Source organism: Neurospora tetrasperma (genome assembly GCF_000213175.1).
Source record: "Neurospora tetrasperma FGSC 2508 unplaced genomic scaffold NEUTE1scaffold_81, whole genome shotgun sequence".
Classification (NCBI taxonomy): domain Eukaryota; kingdom Fungi; phylum Ascomycota; class Sordariomycetes; order Sordariales; family Sordariaceae; genus Neurospora; species Neurospora tetrasperma.
In genome coordinates, this window is record NW_009799179.1 from 4,572,095 (window position 1) to 4,586,220 (window position 14,126).

The following is a 14,126-nucleotide window of genomic DNA, read 5'->3' on the forward strand; positions in this document are numbered from 1 at the left end:
ATTTGCATTGGCTTTCCCATTCAGAGCGATAGCGCCTTGGCTAGCCTGGTTTGCAGGTTTTCTAACTTTTTTACTCAAGTACCTTTTTCGAGAGCTTGGACCAGCTTAGCCAAGCTTTGGAATCCTCAAATTTAATTGGTCCTTTCACAACTTTTCTACTCAAAACTCACTGAATCTCAGAAGTAGGGGGGGACCTACTTCTGGCAGAAAAGTTGTCGAGAGTTTGCGAGTTTGAGGTACAATTTCTGCCCCCCCTGTCACCCCCCTGTCACCCAAGTACCAAAATCTCACAACTTTTCTATGAAAAGTTTGAGCCGATCACAGCATTAATGTTCATGTTCATCCAGCCAGTGATGGCAGGAGCCAAAGCGAGCTTGACCGAGATCGACGAGCCTGCCGTGGTTGGACTGGGGAATGAACGGTGTTTGTTGTTAACGTTCAGAGAACTTGGAAAAGGTTCCACCTCACTTCTTTGATTCTCAGTCGATACAATGACAAAGTCGCTGTGTACTGGATCCCCTTTCCAGTTGGCCGGAGATATCACACAAAAGTACCTATATTCATATCATCCTTATTTTTCACTTCCTACGTTCCGTCGTCTTTAGTAAGGTCAACTCATATGACAAACCATGGCAGATCCTCCGCAAGGATATCCTTGCACTAAAAGAACCGTACCTGGATGCATCCACTTTTCAGCTGCCACCTCCAGGATCGGCAAATTTTTCAGCAAAAATCGATATGGAAGAGTTTGAACAACCATGGCCAAGGCTGATTTAGTCAGTCTTCTCGCGAAGAAGTTGCCGGTATTCTCCAGACATTGAACAACCTGCAAGCTTTTATTTCTTGTACGTACAAAGAACCTGCTGGGCCGGCGCCTGGAAGTGAATGACCCCATTACGGGCGCCAGATGCTGTTTGATGTACGCTACAGCAAGGGCACAGCGTCTAGCAGGGGGGGTACAACACCAAACAGTAGCCTAACTGCAGAGCGCGATGCACCCTGAGCTCAAACTTGTGGAGTTGGTGGAGTTAGCGGAGTTGGCAGCTGGAGTTGGCACCCTCCGGGTTCAAGCACCAACGACGTTCGGATGATGCCGACATTTCAATATCTGAACCTTACTTCTGTCCTTGACCTGATCTCTAAAAACATAAGAGGTATGAACCAACTATGAAAGGGCTCAAATTTGGTCGTGGGACCTCTTTCACCAGGCTGTAGATAATACGAGCTGCTCAAGTGGGAAAAGAGTCAGCGGTAGCTCGCAGTGCGTAAGTGTCTTTTATTTATTTTACATGTGGATAGCAGTAGAGGTATGTATATTTTGGTTTTGTGGTTTTCAAGCTCGTCAAGATATCGACACATCCCGACAACATCGAGCCAACCGGCTGTCCCCAATTCAGCCTGATAAACATCAGGATCAGGAGCGAGCGAATCATGGAAGCCTCATGTTAAAATTCTTTTGATTCTCATGCGAATTTGCATCTTGATGGTGCCAGTGAGTGAAACACCAGCTAGGTACACCTTCTGGGTTCCTCCTGCCGGTTGAACATTCTGTAGTGTTCGCCTCCCTCAAGCCTGCTGGTACCCCTACTCCTCGGGGAATTTGATGGCAAGGGTGTTAGGTTATGACGGACTGTGTCAAATCACAAAAGCTTTGTTGTCAACACAGCCGACAGGATACTACAACACCATTACCACAAGTGATGGCATGCTGCGCGAGGGTCCCTGGTAAGTCCTGGGAGCTAAGGTCTCTGCAGGAGATCCAGGATGGCGTGAAAAGTTCTTGGCTTACCACTTCCGGCCTGCTTTCAGTTGAAGCTTCATAACTGTCGAGACTGTCTGGGGCGCCCGCGGGGGAAGGGGGGTTGGGTTTGCAAAAAGCAACTATTGTCGTTGCGACATTGTACCTGTGCCCGAAGATCGTCCCCGGTTCATCAGGTCCAAGATCGCAATACCGTAGTGTAGTAGCCTACCTGACAAGGAAGGGTGATTAGTTGGTTGTGAACGGCTGCTATACTCATATTTATCTCAGCTATCCGAAATCTGGGTTCAGTTCAATGAATGTTCGCCGCGGCCAATGGGTTCTTTTTCTTTTCGTGATGATTACATTAGCTTGACTGTTTAGGAGACTGGAACCAAATCCATTGGAGACAAGATATTATGATGAATGGGCTAACTGGGAGGCCATTCTCTTGATCGTCCCCCTCCTAAACTCCCAGTCCCACACACACTTCTATCACGTACCTCTCCCCGCAACGCCATTTCCGCCCCGGGCAACGTTATGCTTGACAATTACACTTTAACCCGCTCAAAATCGAAATTCGAATGTTCAACGCGTTCATTCACAAGGGCCCATACGCATATAATAGCTAATCTCAATTCTTTCACATAATGACGCCCAAATCTTCGACAGTTTCTAGTTGAAGGTCGATTCGCTATCTATGACTGGACCATGCAAAGTCCTTTCGATCTACAAAGCGTCACATTCGATCGACCAACGCATGTCGAAGCATGTGAAGGACCATCAACTGAACATTTGACAAAGCCACGGAAATGCAAATTGGCAAAGCCAAGCTGAGCTAAGTCACCATAGCAGCGCAGTTTGTCTTCAACAGCTGAATCAACAGGGCGGTAGGTGTGGTACTCATGTAATGGCAGCAATAACAGCTTGAGAAATACGGCGAGTGCGTCCATACCTCACAAATCGGTACTTGGGCACTCTTCTGTTGACATCGCCCAGACATCCCCGGGAAACTCACAGGAAATGGTTTCGCTCCAAAGACCCTGGCGACCACGCTTTCCGGCAAACACCTTCTATTGCAAATAACACGCTTGATGCACTGCCCCGACCTTCTTGATCTCCCTACTCGATCTCCCTACTCGATCACCCCCCTTCTCTCCTTTTTTTCCCTCTTCCCCTTCTTCACTTCCCGCTGACTACGTTTGCGAGCGCGCCGAACGCTCATCTCGAGTCTTGTTCCTGTTTACGCAAGCTGCTCGGGTCGGGGGTGCTGGACCTGGACGTAGCAATAAACACAAGGTTAGTCACACAGAAGGTACCCCTGCCTCCACTGCCTCCCCTGCCTCGAGGTACCTATATAGATGCGCCTCTCTACTCCCCTTATCAAAAGTCCATAAAGACCCCATACCTCCTCTTCATCCCCCGCCATTACTTTTTGACATCATATATTCTTTCCGTCTTGATCTTTTCTTTACTTCAGCGGTAGGCTCACTTCGTTGCCGACGACATCTACGCTCCCAACCTTCGAAACCGTACCTGTTACCTGTCGTTGATGCTCTCGGACTGCCCCGCTTGTTGACAAGGCATGGTTAAACTTTCCCCGTTCCCTTCAAACTCTAGCAACCTGGACACTCTACTTTCTCGTTCAATTAGCCCCCCCAATTTACCACGGATGGCAGTTGCCCGGCAGAGTTTCGTTGCTGACTGTTGTAGACCCGAATTTCCAACTAAGACAGATCACTGTTCTTATGAACCTTCCAAACGCTTGAGCACTCCCACATTGTTGCCCGCATCGTCGTCTATCCAGGATCACTACCCCATCATCCAGCTCCATACCACCTTCATGGCCATACAACTGTACACCACCCTCACATACAACACCGTTTACCGAACGGAATAACACCCCGTTCTAACCACTGCTCCCATTGAGCATCACCTCGTCAACACCTTCTCGACGCAACACCAGCACAATGCGCTCTTCATTGGGCTCCCAGTCCGCTGCCAGCGATAGCTGGACGTCGATCAAACTGTATACAAGCTACCACACCAAGGACAGATCACTTGAATACAACGATGACAACGAATCATCAGCCCAAGTTGCCAGTATACCCTCCTCCAGTTACAGCGGCGACTTGGCGTCCGATATTGCACAATGTGACCTCGTCACTGGCGCTCGTGAGATGCCCTATCGCGCTAGATCTCACGGATGCTCAACGGAGACCGCAAGCTCGGACCAGACCTTCTTTGCCGACGAGGTCATGGATCGCCAGGAAACCGTAGCTACAACTCCACCTCTGGCAACTAGCCAGTCCCTTCCCAAAGGCCCTTCTCTCACTGCATCGGTCCTAGGGCAATACAGTGAGGTAACGGCCCAGCCCTACGTTGGCAACATACCCAGCTGGATTGAGGGCGCCGGCTTCGTTGGTCGGCTTGCCAGACCTGTGGTGTCCGAAAATCCTCCGACCACAAAGCCTCCCAAGTCCAAGCAAAGCATTTCGAGCAGCGTCGGATCTGACTGGGCGTATGTTCCCTCGTCCCCGGAGCAGGCGAGCCTGATTGCGGGTTCAGGCGGATGGTGCGGGGAGCCAGATGGCAGACATCTCCCTCGAGTCTCGACCCTCGACCTGTTTGAGGACCCTATGCCTCTTCCTGCTTGAAAAGCACATTGCTTTTGTGCTCTGGCTCACATCGGCGTCATGTATGTGATGTTGATAATGTTCTGTCCTTCGTCTGTACTTTCCCTGGACAGTCAATCCTTCCTTTGTCCTGTTGCTTTCCGAATGGGACAGTCTTGCCCTGATTGTTTCACTACCCTCCCATTTACCCAGCCTTGTGTTACCTCCACCTGTCTGTTCTCATTCAATGGTTTTCCCCTTTACTTGGACTTTGTTTGCGTTCCATGTTCAGGTAACATCGCGGGAAAGCGTAGTCGAGTGGCATTTTGTTATCGCAAGCAAAAGGATGGGACGTTGGGCTCAAGCTTGGACAACGGCTTACACCTCATGGCAGAATAGAGATGGAAAAACCAATGACTGTATGTTGGTTGACGAACGGAGATAATTGTAAGTTTGGGATAATGGTTGCTTTCATTGTATAGAGTCTAGGACGTCCACGATAGTAATATGATCACGATGTTCTTGTGAACCATCCTGGACCGAGCCCGATTACCGGATCGACGGAGAAATAGATACCGCTTGACCGAACGTGACGGTGATATAAATGCAAAGCGACTTCGCTATCTTGGAACATGTTCGTGCGGGGTTCAAGTACAGCAAGGTTGAAGGAACAAGGGAAGAGGAAATACAGCAGCCGATGCGGGGATAGAGATTGCCGGAGAATTCTAAATGCCGTTCTCCACGTTCCACTAGAGCGTTTGGAGAAGACCAAGTCCATGCTCCGAAATCTTTCTGTGTTTTCTTTCCAGTCAACGAGACTAGCCATCGCCTAGCGATGGTTGAACTGGGAATGTACCATTTAGCCTAATTTCTGACCGTGCTACCTTTGGATATCCCATCCCAGATCCCCAGAATGGACTCTGTTACCTACCATAGACAGTTACACATCGGCATGTTCCTGCATGGATTAATATCGGTATATAACCTATCCATCGCCCTGAGTGGATGACAGTCAATATGGAAAGCGTAGGCCAATCCCTTGACGAAGTTGGGCTTCGTGATTTCTGGAACAATAGCACCGTTCAAGATCCGTCCTCGCCGCCCTGTTCGGTTCATCGTTCACAGGCTTCGGCCTGAAGAATATCCTGATTACTGGAGTGTTGCTCTTGTGCCCATCTTCGTCGGTTTCCGCGAAGAGCTCAAATCAATGGATCGATATCTGGGGCTCCATGCCGCAGCTTGTTGAGTCTGAAAACCTTCCTCCAGCTCCATATGTAAGTAGTGTCCGAATTCAGTATTTTGGCTTACCAATGAGGAAGCCGACAACCCGTACACTAACATAAACTCTCAGAACGGCGGAGACACGGTCTTCAAAAACGCCACCCTGCGCCAGACAGTCTACATCACTCAAGATGCCTCGACCATCCGGTTGAGCTTCAGCAACGCCTTTGGCGGCTCTGAGCTGCCTATCACCGCAGTCACCGTCGCCCTGCCCGCATCTAGAGCAGGGGCCGGCTCCGGCGCCATCAAGCCCGGTACCATCAAGACCGTCACCTTCTCAGGAGGCCAACCAGACTTCCTCGTTCCCAACGGCGCCGTGGTCGTCTCGGACCCCATCAAGTTTCAAGTCAAGGCCCAGTCCGTCCTGACCGTCACGCTCTACCTCGCCTCCGGCCAGGCCGGCCAGTCCATCACTGGACACCCCGGCAGCCGGACGACCAGCTGGCTTGCGCCGGGCAACCTCGTCTCTGCTGCCAACTTGTCCTCCACCGCTGGAGTAGCAAGCACCGACCACTGGTACTTCCTCTCCTCCATCGAGGCCTACCAGCCCGAGCGTGCCTCCGCCCTCTACCTTGTGGGCGACTCCATCACCGACGGCCGCGGATCCACCACCAACGCCAACAACCGCTGGCCGGACCAGCTTCTCGCTCGCCTTCAAAAAGCCGGTCGTCGTTCGCTGTCATTGATCTCCGTCATCAACCAAGCCGCCGGCGGGAACCGCGTCCTAGCCGACGGTCTCGGCCCCAACGCCCTCGGCCGCATCGAGCGCGACGTCCTCGCCCGCCCTGGTTCCGGGGTTCGCTACGCGCTCATCTTGGAGGGGGTAAACGACATCGGTACCGCACCCCTCGATCAGGTCTCCCAACAATCCGTCGGCGACCGACTGATCTCTGCCTACGAGCAGATGATCACTCGCCTACACTCCCACGGGATCGCGGCGTTCGGGGCAACCATTACGCCTATGAGCGGGCCGGGACAGGCGTATGGTGAGCCGGAGAGGGAGAAGACGAGACTAAGGGTCAATGAGTGGATTCGGAGGAGTGGGAGGTTTGATGCGGTGGTGGACTTTGATAGGGCTGTGAGGGATCGGGGGAATAAGACGATGCTGGATGAGAGGTGGGATAGTGGAGATCATTTGCATTTGAATCCGGAGGGGTATCGGGTAATGGCAGAGGCGGTGGATTTGGAGATTTTTGAGAGGTTTGCTGATGGGGTGAATAGGTATTTGTAGAGTTGTTGGCGAGTGGTGGGTCGGTAGGTAGCAGTTGGAGAGGTTCATTGGTGATCAGAATATGTTCATGCTTTCGTCATCATTGCACCGGTCGCTTGGACTGGAGTATCCGGTCTAGGCCAGCCTATAGAGTTCATTCGTGTGAAATGGGTGTCCTTGATGTCTATCAGGCTTCTTCCTGCCGGAGTTTCAATTTTCCTTTCTTTTTGTTGGAGTGTGATCGTCAAGGTTAAGTGTGAACGCTGCCGATGTTGTGTGCCTTTTGGATGGTCCAAAGCACCTCGAGGAGTGGTCTAAACCAGAGTTCAGAGATCAAAAAAAGCTCAAACCGAAAGGGGTAAGAAAGGGGTAAGGAAGAGAAAACAAGTGGAAAGTTTTGTCTTTATAGGGCTGACTGATTTGTGGGGAGATCTGGGCTCTCGGGCACTACCGTAACCCCTATCTCTGCGACACTTTTGATGCACGATGAATGAGAATATGCAGGTTTTCGTGGCACGAGTTCAAGCGGATAAAAAGGAAACGATTAATGAAATCAGAACAAAAAAAAAAACGGTTGGGAAAGAACGTGTGGTTACATAATAACGGCAGAGGCAAACATGAAGGCAGCTCGGGCGTGGAGTTTGATCCATTTCCCGGGCCTTTCCGACGAACAACCACGCAAGCAGGATCCGGCATTTGTGTAGCACACCTGCTCGACTCTCTGCGGTTTCAGAAAGGCATCATCTCGGACATGAGACCCAGATTGAATAGACAGGGGTCGTAGGGCAGACAAATAATCCCGCCTAACAGCCATGGCGAGACCTCATCGGCCTAGATCACCCCCCTGCTGCCCAATGGCAAAGTAGCGTAAAGACGAAAATGTGGTATATTTCCTTAGCATTCCGAGAACTCCGCCGAACATACATGCAGTCGACTTGTATACACTCCAACTGGCCTGTGTATCTTTCTAATCATAATAATTGCACATCCGAGCACGCCAATCAAGACAAGCAGACTGATTAACCTGTCCTCTCGCTTCCGTTTTCCTTCCTTGTGTTTTGTTCATCTTTTGCCTCGTCCCATTAAACGCTGTTCTTTTACATCCAGAGACGGATGGTACCGTCAGCACCGGCAGACACACACCACGGCTCACGCGGGTGCCAGTCCATGTCCAAAACACCAAGCTTGTTGACGACCTTGTGTCCCTTGAGCACCTTGACAGGGACAATGGTGGGGTTCTCCAGCTGATCGTTCGGGACTTTGCCGTGGAAGATTTGGAGAGTGCCGTCGTCACTGGCATCAGCGAAGAGCGGCAGACCGCCCCTGTGGTACTTGACCTGACGAACCGCCTCGCTGTGGAACCTCATCGTCTTGTACGGACGAATGGAAAGATCCAGATCGTGCCACAAGAGACGCTTGTCGTAACTGCCAACAATCAAGTTATCACCGCCGGGGTGGATATCAAACGAAGAAATCCTACAAGTCAACAGAGTTAGCAAATCAATTCCAGTCACATTATCCGGGTGATAATGGGGATACGTACCACTTGGCGCCAGGCTGGACAACCTTGACCAGCTCGAGCTTCTGCAAGTCGTAGCAGCGAATTGTTCGTTGAGTGGCGACGAAGAAGAGAGGACGGAGGGGATGGAAAGAAGCTGTCTGAGCCAAGCCAGAAAGCTTGCGGAAGGGAATCTGGGTGAGGTGCTTGGAGAGCGTATGGATGGCGACGGAGCTCCTCTGTCCGGAAGGCGATACTGTCGCAAAATGGTCTCCTTTCCTGTGCCAGTTGATGACCTTCACGGTCGACCTGACTGTGATCCTGATCAAAACACCCTCATCCTCGAGCTTAGCACCGGGGCGGGCCCACTTGGCAGGAGGCTCCTTGCCGGGAGCAGCGCCGTGTTGCTGGCCGTTTGTAGCATAACCGAAGCCAGCCGACAGGATATCTCTGCTAGCCTGGTCCAAAGCAGGAGTAACGCTGGCGTGTGTAGGAACCATGAGGTAGACATCCTCACCCACAGCAGCGGAGAGAATGAAAGAGTCCTTCGCGGGCCTCCACCTAACGGTGTTGACAGCCTCCTCACTGCTGAGCTTGACAGACCAGACTTGGCGACCCGTCAACAGCTCCCACACACGTACCGTACCGTCATCGCCACCGCTAGCGACAGCAACACCAGTAGGGTCGATGGCAACGCTTCTTACACGGCCGTCATGGCCGCGGAAAACTGTTTGGGCAACGGTAGGGAAAGGCTTGAGCTCAGAAGGCGAAGGAAGCTTGGGCAGGAGCGAGTTGGGATCGATGTTGAGCCTGTTCTTCCGCACACGAGGAGCAAGGTAAAGGTCCATGCACCTCTCGAATCTCTCCTTGACGATCTCGCCATAACCGGGAACTTTCCTCAAAGAGTCGTATTTCTGAGGGAGATACTCCTTCTCGCGCTCCTCGGGGTCGAGCTTCTCCCACTCCTCTCTCTCCTCCTTGGTCGGTAGGTATTCTGCGGGCGGGTTGTAACTCATGTCGAAACCAGGAGGAGGCAGCTTGGGTGCCGGGATGTGCAAGGGGTTGACTTCTTGTGGCACCTCATCCTGCCAGATATCGAAGTACTGCTCCTCCTCTTCCTCCTCCTTCTCGCGCTCCTCAGGGGGCTTGTAGGGCAGGATCCTGCCTTCCCTAATGGCGCGAACAAGCTTCATAATCTTCTTGGCCTCGTTCTTGGAGGGGAGGAAGCGACGCTTGGGCTCAGGGGCAGCGCTCAGGGCTATTGACTCGTTAGCTGCACCATTCCAACAGTGATAAATGTGGATAGATTTAGACTTACGCATCTTCTCCTCGATACCAGTAAAGTATTCCACGGTTTCAGGGTAGGGGTCTTCCAGCTCGTTGGGAATCATACCCATCTGGACACGGCGAACAAGCTCCAATTCATCATCACTACGTTATGACAGTCAGTAAGCGTGACCCGAAGAAACCGAGCAACACAAAGGATGATGGATTGGGTGCATACTTGAGGTTGAGAGGGTTGCCGGTGTGAATATCCGTAAGGCCAGTCCAGCCCTTGGGCACTTCGATGCTGTCGAGGAGAGCATCAAGAGCGTCGCCAGTGGCCGGGCGCATAATCTTCTTGCCGTTGATATCATAGCCGATATGGGGATAGCTGTCGTAGAAGCTCATGGGGATGTTGCCGATGGTGTTTGGCGCTTCTTGGGCATCGGAATCGTCCGAATCGTAGACGGGGTCGATCTCACTGTTGCATTCTCGAGTTAGTTATGCTGGCATGGAACGGTTTCTAGTCCATTTGCAGAGCAAAAACATACTCGTAGACGTAGCGCTCGTTGCCGTTCGCATCCTTTTCGATCCGATAGTTCTTGTCTCCATCATCCTTCTCCGGCCGCTTGGGGTCGACTCCGGGTATCTCAATCTCAAGTTCCTCTTCTTCGTCCTCGAGAACAAGTTTGCCCATTGCCTTGTCGCCCTCAGCATCGGAGGAAATGTCGTCGCTTAGTAGGGAGCCCTCCTCATCTTCGTCGTCGCTGGCCTCGCTTCCGCTTTCCTGCTCGCCGTCCTGTTCGTGCTCGTTGTCGTCGAAGTCAGAATCGAACTCGTCTTCGCTCTGCGACAGGGCGCCGTCAAAATCGGGTGCAATCTCGTCGTCGGACTCAGGCTCGGCGTCCTGGACCTTTCGCTTCTTCTCGGTGGCTTTTGGCCCCATTGTGAATATGTGTTGATTTTTGGCGTGTCTTCTGCTGGTAAAACACCCAGATAGCGTCGCAGCGATAGGCGTCGAAAATTCCTAGCATACGAATTGGCCTGGGACTTTTTTTTCTGCCGGTTCTACAGCTCATGGCGGGGACGAGTTGGTCTCACCGCCCTTGGCATTCCTGGCAGCTAAAGAACCAAACATATTACCCTATCGGCTTAGCGTGTCAAAGAGGAGACTTGAATGGAGACAAATGAAGCCAGGAGGGATGCACTCCGTCCCCTGATACCGACTTCAAATTTTTAGCTTTGTTTGTTACACACGTGTAGATGAATACCGAACTCCAACCTCGATGCAGCATCCCTCTGCACCCCTACACCTGGCTTCAACCACGTACGATTCCACTTCTGTAGCTCGTCCTGCCCGTTCTGTGGGTATTGGCAGTCAAAACTGGCAAACCAGCATCAATCAAATACCCGGCATGATCAGATTGAGTCTCCATGGATCGCTTGTAATTATAGACTTTTATTCGAATTTTACCCCATTGCCTCCTACGTTTTTTGTCACCATCGCCGTCTTTTTGCGCTTTCTAAGCATGGCAGTTGACAATATGTAGCACGACGCCTAATAGGGAACCTTGATGGGCTAGGGTGACTCGACACCTTCACACTACACTACAATACTGCCATAAAACCAGGCTACAGTAAAGGACATGCCTTTGGCCAGTGAGCCACATATACTTCCAAAGGCTTGGATGTTGTTGTTCGGCAGATGAGTGATACACTACCAGTGCCATTTGAGGCAATGCGGCAACAGACAGTCAGTCTCTGCATTATCTGTGTTAATTGCGGCTTATTAATAGTGGCATCAGGTCTGGCGCGACTAAGTGATCTTTGATTGCTTGCGTTGGCCCGTTAGCATTGCGGGCCTGGAGCATCTTGTCTGAATTCTGCTTTCTTTGCCCTCCTTTGAAAATGAGTCGATCCCACCATCCTAGGTCCCTTGTTACAACGTACATATCCATGCTCTTTGCCCATCTACTGTGTACACCACACTAGCGTCTAGATAGTGTCTTGAAGTACCACCGGGGCGATATCTGTGTCTTCTAAGCGGGGCTTGCGGAGAGCCTTGGACGTTTACCTTACCACTCAACCCTTTTTATCCACCACACATCTACGCCCGCGGAAAAGAAGGGGTGAAAAAAAGGAAAATTAAAGGAAAGGCCGGTTGCGAAAAACAGCCATGATCTCAAACAGCGAGGTCACTAAGGAGAAAGAGCCGGTGAAACGCCGTGCCTGTGACGAGTGCCGTATGTTTCGTCCCGCTCCCCGTTTCGATCCATATATCTATCTACCTCTACCCTCTAGCCAGCAATCATGACTGCCCAACCGCACTGATGTATCTAAATTAACAAATACAGGGGCACGGAAACTTGCTTGCTCAAAAGAACCAGATGGCTGTGCGCGGTGTAAGCGCGAAGGCGTTCACTGTAACTACTCGGCCCAGAAACCCATGGGTCGGCCAAGGAAACGTCCTCACGTCGACGTGGCCGAGGCATCGCGAAAGGAGGCAAAGACTGATGATGTTCCCCCCAGCGAGACGGCGGCCTTGACCTATCCTGTTTCCATGCCCTTTGACGGGACCCTCAACCTGGACCTGGACATGTGCTTTCTCGACGTCACCAACACAGACATAAATTTCAGTGACATATTCGACCCAAATTTCCAGTTCGGATCGTATGGCTTCCCCTTGTCCTTGGATTATGACATCCCCCAACCGGGACCGGCACCCGGGCAAATAGAGACCATGCCCAAGGAGGAGACAAGACATGCCAACCAAGCCTGGATGGATTCCACGGCTGCCGTCAACGCACAATGGCAGCCGGTACTTGGGGGATACCTCGATGTCAACTTTGACAGCATTGACGTACAAGCGTCCACATCAGCTTGCTCCTCTTCAATACAGCAATACTCCTCGCCCTTCCCGAAGCGAGAACAACCAGAGGGAATATACCCAAACACATCTCACAATCACCACGGCTCCCGCCCGGCATCACGATCAGAGGTATCCGAATCAACCGTCCCCCATCTGACTCCCGGCGGCTCCTCCACCACCAGTCCCAGCGACAGCACCAACACCAACGACCGCGCCGTCGGTGGCCAGCCCGCCGCTCAATGTGCTTGCTCAGGCAATCTCCGCGAGGCCATGGAGTCTCTCCGCATCGTGCCCACTGACAACATCACCCAAGCGCTCTACACCGTCCGTACCGTGACCAAGATAGCACACGAGACCATCCTCTGCAGCATCTGCGGCGACCCTCTCGGTGGCAGTTCCTCCTCTGCCGCCAACACCGACACCGACACCGACACCAAGACCGACAACAAAAGCAACAACAACTCCGACGAGAACGAACCCCCTGACTCGGCCATCCAAAACATGGTCCTCCTCGCCGCCATCCTCCCCTCCCTCTCCTCGTCCTATACCCTTCTCCTCGACCTCGTCGAAAAGGAGACTCTCTCCGCCACCTCTTCAGGCCGCCACATCTTCTTCGATTTAGAAGGCTACGGCGGACTCTGGGGTCCCATTGCAACTTCCTGGAAGCGATGCGAGGACATGGTCGCCCTTCTCGCCCAGTCGCTGCCCCCCGCAACCTGGCGCCTGATAGCCCGCGCCATGCTCAAGCTGGATGTGTACGGACAGGGCGGGGCGGCAGGGACGGCGAGTCAGAGGCCGGTGATTAGCTTGGGTGATGATGATGGTGGTTGTATGATTGGCAGCCGGGACAAGAGTAATGGCAATGGCCTTCAACAAGAGCCGTGCGAGAAGGTAGAGCATATTGGACTCAAAGATATCTTTGCGAGGTTGGAGGAGAGGTCGAGGAGACGACAGGAGAGGTTGGAGGCATTGGTGGCGAGTGGGGAGTTGGAGGGGGTGATTCCGTTGATTTCCGGGGGTCTGGATGTCGGGAGTGCTAGTGAGAAGTCGATATCGCCGACTGCGTCGACGGGAATAACCACGACGCTGGCGGCGGCGGGCGAGGCGGATGAAAAGATGGAAGGAAAGGCGGACGGGAAGAAGACGAGGTCACCGGGTATGAGGATCATTGCATCTGCGAAGAGTGCGATGGATAGGTTGTTGATTTCCTGATTTCTTTCTGTTTTTTCCAATTTTTTTTTCACCTTCTGGGCGGTGATAAGGGCTTAGGAGGGAGGATACGGAGTTGAACCCCCACATAAGCGGAAGCTTCATTGTTCTCTGTGGCTTTGGTATGGCATGACAGTTCTGTTACGTTCCAAGCGTGGAGTTCTGAGGTTTCCGGGTTTACTACTAGGTATTATTTGGGTGTATGGACATAGCGATGGTATGAATGACCCTTTGTATTTTGTTGTCACGTTTGGTTGCGATTGGGAAGAGAGGTGAGTCTGGCTTCTAACAATGAAAATTTCTGATGGTTCACTTACTAACGTGAATCTGATGGTTCGAACGGTTTTGGTATGATACACTCGCAATTCTGGGAAGACTACTTTAAGACGAATTGCGTGATACGTGAAGGCCATTCCAGAAGTGCAGCGAATCCGACGTGTTCG

At 52.0% G+C, this 14,126-nt stretch overlaps 5 protein-coding genes across 5 annotated transcripts; 3 read left to right on the plus strand and 2 right to left on the minus strand.

The window, feature by feature from the left end:
• Positions 1 to 540: 540 nt before the first annotated feature.
• Positions 541 to 895, minus strand: NEUTE1DRAFT_105473 (uncharacterized protein; the record flags this gene model as incomplete). The annotated part of the gene is made up of 2 exons (XM_009857825.1): positions 541 to 554; positions 676 to 895. 2 exons carry the CDS (start codon positions 893 to 895, stop codon positions 541 to 543), a joined length of 234 nt encoding a protein of 77 aa, XP_009856127.1.
• A 2,581-nt stretch (positions 896 to 3,476) lies between these two features.
• On the plus strand, positions 3,477 to 4,881 carry NEUTE1DRAFT_118801 (uncharacterized protein; the record flags this gene model as incomplete). The annotated part of the gene is made up of 1 exon (XM_009857826.1): positions 3,477 to 4,881. One exon carries the CDS (start codon positions 3,709 to 3,711, stop codon positions 4,393 to 4,395), a length of 687 nt encoding a protein of 228 aa, XP_009856128.1.
• Positions 4,882 to 5,370: 489 nt separating this feature from the next.
• NEUTE1DRAFT_133131 (uncharacterized protein) lies at positions 5,371 to 6,865 on the plus strand (the record flags this gene model as incomplete). The annotated part of the gene is made up of 3 exons (XM_009857827.1): positions 5,371 to 5,379; positions 5,430 to 5,627; positions 5,705 to 6,865. 3 exons carry the CDS (start codon positions 5,371 to 5,373, stop codon positions 6,863 to 6,865), a joined length of 1,368 nt encoding a protein of 455 aa, XP_009856129.1.
• Positions 6,866 to 7,712: 847 nt separating this feature from the next.
• On the minus strand, positions 7,713 to 10,551 carry NEUTE1DRAFT_90834 (eukaryotic ribosome biogenesis protein 1; the record flags this gene model as incomplete). Its single annotated transcript, XM_009857828.1, has 5 exons — positions 7,713 to 8,320; positions 8,388 to 9,600; positions 9,661 to 9,773; positions 9,847 to 10,086; positions 10,157 to 10,551. The coding sequence occupies 5 exons, from the start codon at positions 10,549 to 10,551 to the stop codon at positions 7,942 to 7,944; spliced, it is 2,340 nt and encodes a 779-aa protein (XP_009856130.1).
• Positions 10,552 to 11,781: 1,230 nt separating this feature from the next.
• NEUTE1DRAFT_133133 (uncharacterized protein) lies at positions 11,782 to 14,029 on the plus strand (the record flags this gene model as incomplete). Its single annotated transcript, XM_009857829.1, has 2 exons — positions 11,782 to 11,848; positions 11,960 to 14,029. 2 exons carry the CDS (start codon positions 11,782 to 11,784, stop codon positions 13,684 to 13,686), a joined length of 1,794 nt encoding a protein of 597 aa, XP_009856131.1.
• Positions 14,030 to 14,126: the final 97 nt, after the last annotated feature.